The 10685-nt window shown below is 42.3% G+C and overlaps 1 protein-coding gene across 1 annotated transcript in view; it reads left to right on the forward strand.

Moving 5' to 3' along the window:
* Positions 1–10193, forward strand: part of LOC106809692 (peroxisomal sarcosine oxidase-like) — a 13116-nt gene extending 2923 nt beyond the window's left edge. Inside the window, exons 4-8 of the mRNA XM_014812863.1 lie at positions 979–1050; positions 5935–6099; positions 6438–6602; positions 8173–8248; positions 8881–10193. Coding sequence (XP_014668349.1) covers positions 979–1050; positions 5935–6099; positions 6438–6602; positions 8173–8248; positions 8881–9005 — 603 coding nt within the window. The 3' untranslated portion in view covers positions 9006–10193. The remainder of the gene's footprint in view (positions 1–978; positions 1051–5934; positions 6100–6437; positions 6603–8172; positions 8249–8880) is intronic.
* Positions 10194–10685: the final 492 nt, after the last annotated feature.

Below are 10685 nucleotides of genomic sequence, written 5' to 3' on the forward strand. Positions count from 1 at the left end.
TTCATTAAAAGAATATGTGTATCACTTGAAAGTCGACACTTTGCCGATTAGGCCTCTCATACCACACACACGCTCACGCGCGCGCCTTGCACACACACACACACACACACCACACACACAACACACACGACACACACACACACAACAAACACACACACCAGAACACACATACAACACACACAACACACACACACACACCCATCACACACACACACATATCAAAACACAGAACAACAGCAACAGACAAGACACATAGGCACACACAAACAAACACCAAACACACAGCCAGACACACACCCACACACACACACACACAGCACACACACAGCACACACAACACACAACAATGATGGCACACACATACAAACAAACACACACACAACACACACATCACACAAACAAACAAGCACACAGACAGACACACAACATCATAACAACACAAACAACCACACAAGACAACAGCAACACCAACACACACACACACACACACACCACACCACACAGCTGCACACACCCACAACCACACACATCCACACACACAGACACACCACGCCACACATGCGACACCCATCAACCACAGCAACATCATCACCCACACACACCAACAACGACACACACACAGACACACACACACACATCATCACACATTTCCACCAACACACACACACTTCCGCACACACAGCGGCTATCAGCACACATATATATATTATATATATAAAAATAAATATAATATATATAACCTACGAGAGAGAGAAGCAGAGCAGAGACGAGAGAGACGAGAGAAGAGAAAAGAGAGAGAGAGAGGGGGATATCAACGCGATCCAAGCATAACGGATAACAGTTAAAATAATATATCCAAACAGAATATAAAAACCTTACGTACGATCCCTGTATTCTGCGAGAGTAAATGACGCCATTGCCAGGTACGGCGTCGAATCCTGTTCAGACATAACTCAATATCCGATGTTTCGCGTGCAGGATAACTACAAGGGTGTCTACGATCCGGATGCCGGAACACTGATGGCCGACAAGTGTCTACGCTGTTTACAGGTACGCAGACGCGCCTCATTGACGTCACCACGATGACGTCACCCCAGGCACTATAGCGTCAGTCAGGAGTATAGCATATGCAACGTTTGTGAAATGAAAAATAACGTTCTTTTCTGGGAGTGAAGAGCCTATTTTTCAATAGGATGTGTGTATTCTTATATACGCCTAGCGCGGTTGCCACTTCGCCCTAGTCAATCACTGTCGTGATGGAGCATTCTAAAGGCAATGCTCGGAAACTAAGTGTCAGAAAGCCGACAATTTGGCATGTACGTGTGAACAAGACGTAGCTTAGTGATTGACTGGACTAACCTCACAGAACGAGCAACAACATGCGGTTATTTAGCTCAGGCGGATTGGTACAAATGAATGATGATGATGTCGGCATGAATCACTCCCCTTCCTTTTCCCTCTCCTCTCTTCCCTTAGCCCACTCTTCTCTTCTCTCCCACACTCTCACCCCTCTTTCCCGCTCTCTCTCTCTCGCGCTCTCTCCTCTCTCTCTCTCACGTTCACGCTCATGTCTTCTCGCCGCTCTCCCGCTCTCCTCGTGCGCGCTCTCATCCTCTCCTCTCTCTCTGTCTTCTGCGCTCTTTCTCTCTCTCTCTCTCTCTACTCCCCTCTCTCTCTCCCTCTCACTCTCTTTCAATCTCTCTCTCTCTCTCTCTCTCTCTCTCTCTAATATATATATATATATCATACTATAATAATATATATGTAATTATAGGATCTCTTCGTGAAGCATGGTGGAACGATCAAAGATGGAGTCAAAGTGTTAACCCTGCATCCGCAGTCAGTCGATCACGTGGTCGTAAGAGAGCCGGACAAGTCGTTTTACACGGCGAAGAACGTCGTACTTTAGTGTCGGAACCGTGGGCGACCCAAAGCCCTTGTCGGACTGCCACCGCATCCGGGCGACGTGGCCACTTACAGGTAATACACGAACACACACCACAAGACACACACACACCACACACACACCACACACACACACACACACACAACACACCCACACACACACACACATACACCACACAGCATAACAACACAGCACACCACACACAAAACACACACACATCCACAACGACACAGCAACGTACGCACGCACACACGCCCCCACGCACACACACCACAGCGGACACGCACAAGCACAGCCCACACAGTGACACACGCACACAACACACGCACACACAGCACACGCCACACGACACATGCACACACACACAACACACACACACACACACGCAGCACGCAGCCGAACACAGCACACGCACAACACACCCACACGACACGCACACACACACCCAACACACACACACAACACACAACCCACGCGACCCCCACCACTCCACCACCACACACCACACACACAAACCACCACACACACACACACCCAGCACGCTTACGCACGACACAGCACGGCGACGCACGACACCGCACACACGCCCCCACGCAACACACAACACACACACACAACGGACACACACAAGCACACGTAACAACACATTGACACACGCACACACACACACACACACAGCAGCGCACACGCCCCCCCCCACAACAACATCACGCACGTACACACGCCCTCACACGCACAACACACACATACCAACACACACAACCACACGACAAGCACACACACAAGTACACCCACAGCAAAACCGCACACACACACCCACGACCACACAGCCACGCACACAGCACACACACACACACGCACACCACACCGCGTCAGCACACGCACACTGCCACACGCACAACGCACCAACGCACACGCACGAACGCACACACACGGCACGCACGAAGCACGCACGCACACTGGTCGTCCACGCACACACACCGCCCCCTTCCCCACACACACACGCACGCACCCACACACGCCCCCTCCACACACAACACACGCACACACACACACACACACACACACACTTTAATATGTCATCCAAATATACTGTCACGCCTGATGAACATTACGTTATGTGACAGTCCGTTACGTTACATTCCATTACTTGCGTTATATAATATTGTCATACTCGTATTTTCGTTATTTGCATCGTATATAGGCATGCAAACCGAATCCGGTAATGCACGGTGAGGCAGGTACAGAAGCGGGACGGGATTTCATTACACTATATCATCTATAACGAACAAATGTCCACGCGAGACTGCATCAAAATTTTCTAATTGTGAATGTAATCGCATTAGGGGCTAGTTTGCGGAATTAACACTGTAATCGCATTACATTTTACCTTCACCGCCGTTACATAGATACATACATACATACATACATACATACCATCTACATGACATACATAACATACATACATAACATACCATACAATACATACATACATACATCCAATACATTTACATACATACATTCATACTAACATACACTACTACATACATACCTACTACATACATACAATACATACATACATATCATACAGTACATATCATACATACATACATACATCTACATACAGACATACAATACAACATACATACATACATACTACATACATACAATAATACATACATACATACATACATACAATCATCATAACATACATACCATACATACATACATACATACATACATACAATAACAATACATACATACATACATAACTCATACATGCATACATTACATACCATACATACATACATAATCATACATACATACAATACATAACATACATAGCATACATACATACATTACATCACATCATACACATACAGTGACATAACATACATACATCAAACATACATACAGTACATACAACATCACATACAATACATACACTACTATACATACATACAACATACATACTACATACATACATACATACATACATACAATAACATACATACATACATACATACATAACATAATACTAGCATAATCATAACATACATACATACATACATACATACCATACAACATACAGTACAAACATACATACATTACATAATAAAATCACATACATAACATACATACATACCATACGATACCATACATACATACATACATACATACATACATACATACATACACCTACAACATATCATACATACCATACATACATACATAACATACATACATCACAGACATACGATACATACAGTACACATACTATACAATACCTACATACACTACATACATACTACATACATACATACATCATACATAATACATACATACATACATACATACATTACATACATACATACATTACATACATACATAACATACATACATACATACATGAACATAATACATACATACATAACATACATACATACATACTACATACATCATAATACATACATACACATACATACATACCATACATACATACATACATACAACATACAATACATACATACATACATACATACATACATACGATACATACATACATACATAACATACATACATACATACATACATCCATACATACATACATACATTACAGTAACATACATAATACATTACATACATTTACATACATACGGGATACATACATACATACATAATACATACATACTACATACATACATACATACATACATACATAACATACATTACATACATACATACATACAAATAGCGATACATACATACATACATACGATACATACAATACATACATACATACATATCATACATACATACATACATAATACCATTACCATACATTACATACATACATACATACATTACATACATACATACATACAATCTACATACATACATACATAACATACATACATACATACATACATACATACATACTAATACATACATACTAATACATACATACATACGATACATACATACATACATACATACATACATACATACAAGTCATCACATACATACATACATACATAACCATACGAGTACATAACCATACAATACATACATACATACAGGTAGGAGTAGCCGAGCGGTGGAGATACATATCATACATATCATACATACATACACTAATACATACCATACATACCATACATCACATAACATAATACATACATACATACTACATACTAATACATACATACATACATACATACCTACAGCTACATACATACATAACATACATACATACATACATCATACATACATACATACATAGCATACATCGATTACATACATAAATACATACATAGCACTCATACATACATACAATACATACATACATAACATACATACATACATACATAATACATAACATACATACAGTGAGCATAAATTAATACATACATACATACATCACATACATGACATATACATAACATACATACATAACATACATACACGACATACATACATACATACATACATACATACATACATACATACATATCATACATACATACAATACATAAATACATACATACATATCATACATACATACATACATACATACATACATACATACATACATTAACAATACATTACATAACATAGCATACATACATACATACTTACGGTAACGACGGTAACGTACGTACGTACGTACGTACGTAAGTGTTGTGTGTGCGGCGTGGCGTGCGTGCGCTGCGTGCATGCGTCCGCGCATGCGTGTGTGTAATGTGCGTGTATTTTGTGTGTGATGTGTGGTGTGTGTGGTGTGTGTGTGTGCTGTGTGGTGTTGTGTGTGTGTGTGTGTGTGACTTTATCGGCAGCAGCTTTTGAGACGAACATTTAGAATCGCGCGTTGTGAGCCATAATAGTTTCCCGTCTGCTACTCATCGTTAAATAGATGACTAAGACGCCGAACCACTGCTGCGGACGCGATGTAAATACCACGGGTTTACTTTCTTTCGTTCATTCTTTCTTTCTTCTCGCCATGCTCTCCGTCCGCGTGCGTGCGTACGTGTGCAGACGGTGCGAGTGAACGTGTGCCCTACTGGCGGGAGAAGCGTCCAGGAGACCTACCACTTCAGCCGGTGTCCTGTGATGTGCGACTTCCAACGATCTCATCCGGTAACTACTTGTTGGTTATCTACCAAGCGGACGAGTATCCACGGTCACGTTCAGAAGTATGGTCGCGCTTATAGTATATGAGGAGTCACAAGTCAAAGCGGGTGATATTCATAGTGGTGGTAGTATTAGCGTTGGCGTTAGCTTTGGCGTTGGCGTTGGCGTTGGCGTTGGCGTTGGCGTTGGCGTTGGCGTTGGCGTTGGCGTTAGCATTAGAATTAGCATTAGCATTAGCATTAGCATTAGCTTTTCATAATTTTTTATTATTATAGTTATATTATCATTATTATTAATATTAATTAATATTAATAATAATATTAATAATAATGATTATTATTAATACTAATAATAATATTAATAATAATGATTATTATTATTGTATTGTTTATTATTTTAGCTTGGCAGGCACATCGGTAACGTCGTTGACCCGGATAATCGTGACGAGGCAGCTCAGCATATCATACCGGCTCAGTTGGCCGTGCTAACCGATTATGTTAGCAAATACATACCGGGCCTGGACGCAGCCGACGGGCCCGCCATATTGGAAACGTGCATGTACACGGTGAGTGCGCATGCGGGCGATGACGTCACAACGTGGCCGTAGCACTGCCGCGCGATCAACGCGTTTACAATCAAAGCGTGTGATACAATGTTGTACCGTGGTCTGTCGCTAACTGTGCACTTAGGATATTCGATGGAAGTTTAGAGTAGCAGAATTATTTATGGGCTGTAAGAGTATAAACACAGGGCTGTAGCCGAAGGAAATTACCAGGTGGGCGTTCACATAATTTTGTGAATTAATTGAGTAATGGCGAGGGATTTTTTTCGTGTCCGTTTCGAGCACGCACGCGAAAGGATTATAGAGTGAGGAAGGCGAGAAGTTCGTTCTATTAATTTCATTGCGTTTATTTTTAGTGTATTTATGTCTATATTAGGTTAATCATTCTATTTTGCTCTACAATCTGAGTCCCCCTCCCACCTCCAGAGGCTGCCGCCATGCACCACGCATCACACGCCTTTCATACACACGCAGTCGTATAAATACATACTGCCGTTCGAAGTTCCCATCTTGTTTGTGCGCTCGCGTTAATTGGCGTGCTTGACCGTTTGATATATTGAAGCCCTTATGGCTACTAAAGCCTTTATTCTACCTATACATATAGTCTACTGAAAGCCTCATTACACCGAAGCCTTTATGTTAATGATACATTTAGTCTACTGAAGTCCTCATGTCACTGAAGCCTTTATTCTACTGATACCTTTAACCTACTGAAGTCCTCATGACACTGAAGCCTTTATTCTACTGATACCTTTAGCCTACTGAAGTCATTAAAATACTTAAGACTTTATTTTACGGATGCCGTTAGACTACTGAATCTTTACCCTACTGATACTTTTAGTATACTGAAGCCCTTATTATACTGAACTACCGCCGTAACTACGCCGGTCGGCGCCGGTCGGTAATAGCCGGCTCTGGTGTTGGCCGACCGGCACGCATCTTTAAATAACATCCTTCCGACCGGCACAAAAATGATTGTGTTTGTGTAAAATTACCTTCAAAATAGTGAGCAATCTACAAATAATCACAACTGATACACTTATAATTAATTTAAAGAACAACTCTGAGTTTAATCTCAACAATAATTATGTGTAAAATCATAATTTGATCACATCGTACAGCACACAGTACACGCAGTATAGCTGGCTAAGCACCATGTTGCTATATAATTATTTATGCATATTAACCTGCTTACTGTGCACGCCTGCTAGTGCACGCTTTTCGGCCCAGCTGAATGCATTCGCATAAAAGAGCGTGTAGCAAGCGCGTTCTCGAAATGCAGTCACATTTCCATATCGCCACTCGTAGAAATATTGTCAGAAATGACAGAAAAAAGCCCGCCGGAAAAAAAGCGCGTATATACGCGCGCGCGTGTGCGCATGTGTGGAAACATAATTAAATGGTGCGTAACTTCATGACAATCTCTATCTATCAATTTCATTTCATTTCTCTCTCTCTCTCTCTCTCTCTCTCTCTCTCTCTATATATATACATATGTATATATATAACACATACATCTTTATGTATATATATATATATATATATATATATTGCGTTGTCTATATGTCCGCAGGTGACGCCAGATGAGGTCTGCATCATAGACAGACACCCGCAGCACCCTAATGTGATTTTCGCCGCTGGATTCTCCGGTATATACCCGTGCACATTAGGCACACGTGTACTCGCTCGCTCGCTCGTAATTTAATTTCACAGAAGCAAGAAATCGCCATCAGAGAAAATGTCACGTCGTTTCTAATAGGCCGCCGACAGGTGGTGCTGGCGGCGGCGAACGAGCGATGACGCCACGCTATCGCTTCGGCTGACCACCTGTCGCGGTCCGTGAAGCACGTAACCTGACGTCATTTTCGCTGTGGTCGTTGTTAGAATCACTGTAGCCACTACGACAGCACTATAACACAAAACATACTAGTATACAAAAACGATAACATAACGATTAAAATGTTTCTGACAACGACCTCTTTGTTATTATCATGGTCATTATTTTGGGCAGTCATAAGCAGTCGGTATTCTAAAGCCGTTACATCTAAGTAAACTCTATATAAACGCGGTGATTGATTCCACCGATGGCTTTATTCGCCTTCTTCGTCCGTTTTTGAGCAGCGCACAAGCTCGTTCATACTCGCCTATCGATAATTAATCGATACGGGATTAACCGCAGTTTAACGTTATCATCGATTCGGCGAGACGACTGATCATGCTCACCTATTCTTGACGCGATTAAGTCGGAGATTCAGTCTAAACTGAATGTCTATTTGTGCAGGTACTGGGTTTAAGCTGGCTCCGGTACTAGGAAAAGTGCTGGCGGAGATGGTGTTGGGATGCAAGACCTCCTACGATACGACTCCATTCAGCATGCGGAGATTCCAGGCGAAGTCACGGCTATAAACAACGCGCTCGACCAGAATGTGATATACTGATTACTGATTAATGATAAATCAGTGGTGATCGTCTTAACAATCATGTTATTTTAATTTTAATTAGTAAGATCTATTACTAATCCCTATTTAGAAGTAACTGTAGTAAAGGTGTGCTGTTAAAGTTGAGGATTTTTCAGCGGGATGCTATTTTTCGAGTATACACTAATGCGGCATTCACACAGTGCCGATTATGGCTCCCGTTTGAGATCAAACAGCGCTACGACACGAAAAGTGAAAAAGTCGGATTATTATCCTCAATGATCTGGAATGTCCTATCAGTGTCTGAACGCAGTCGTATACGTTCGTAACAAAGTCCTACGGATCGGGAATGATCCGGAGAGGTCGGCCCAGCACTCCCGGCAGTTAGGTGCGTCCCGTAACATTCGGGAAACTCGGCCGATTTTGTCTAGTCGGATTACAATCGTGACTATGTCGTGACAGATTCTGCTCTATCGGATCAAAATCGTAACAATGTTCTGTGTTGTCTGGACGGTGTCTGAACGGTGTCTGGACGGTGTCCTGTGGATCAGGAGGCTGTCGTGATGAACGGGCATGATCTGGAGAAATTTTTCATTGCCGTTTCTTGTCGATTAAGTCCAGATTACGTCCAGATCTAACGGATGTCTTCCATCAGCGTCGGTTCACTGTCGGGTCACTGTCTGATCTCTGTGGGATCGCATTCGGGAGAATCGGGACGCTGTCGGGACAGATTTGGTCGTTTTTTACCATGCGAAAGATACAAATCGGATCAGAATCGGATTCAGAACTGGAGAATCGGGACGAATTCGGCTGGAAACGGCTGAATCGGGACGCTTCCTGAACAATATCTGATTGTTGTCGTGATTAAATAAATTTTTATTAAAGTTTGAATTTCCCGCCACGAATCACAGGATCTTGATCAGACTTTTGACAAATTTTAATCGGGAATAGTCCTATCAAGGACGGCAGTAAAAATCCTGAATGTGTGATTGAACCTTAAAGGCTCAGTCACACATTCAGGATTCAAAAATTAGGGATGTAATCACGCGCCGACATAACGCCTGTAGCTGTGTAGATAGATGTACGGCTAAGTAGGGATGTACGCTAAGTATATGTATACGCCGGATGCGCGGCGGCAGCATGTTTATTATGTAAAATGTCCCCTGATGGCGATAGGAATTACAGACACCGTTCGCACGTCTACGATTAACAATAAAAGGTACACGCCGGGATTCCATAGTAGATGAAATGTTAATGGCTCGCGTGTAGAGCGTTCAATTATTTAGAAGCGCGTATTTTTTGCCATTCACGTTTTGCACGCGTCGACCGAATCATCGGTAAACAACAAGCTCACGTGCCTAGATCAGCTACGAAGCATGTAGAAGGCCGCCCAGTACGATACACGTCCACTACTATACACGCCTGCTACGATACACGTCTGCTACGATACACATCCGCTACGATACACGTCCGCTACGATACACGTCTGCTACGATACACGGCTGCTACAATACACGCCTGCTACGATACACGTCCGCTACGATACACGTCCGCTACGATACACGTCTGCTACGATACACGTCCACTACTATACACGCCCGCTGCGATGTATGTCTGCTACGATACACACCTGCTACTATACACGCCCGCTATACGATACACGTCCGCT

The sequence above is a fragment of the Priapulus caudatus genome, unplaced genomic scaffold, assembly GCF_000485595.1.
Source record: "Priapulus caudatus unplaced genomic scaffold, Priapulus_caudatus-5.0.1 Scaffold377, whole genome shotgun sequence".
In the NCBI taxonomy this organism is placed as follows: Eukaryota; Metazoa; Priapulida; class Priapulimorpha; order Priapulimorphida; family Priapulidae; genus Priapulus; species Priapulus caudatus.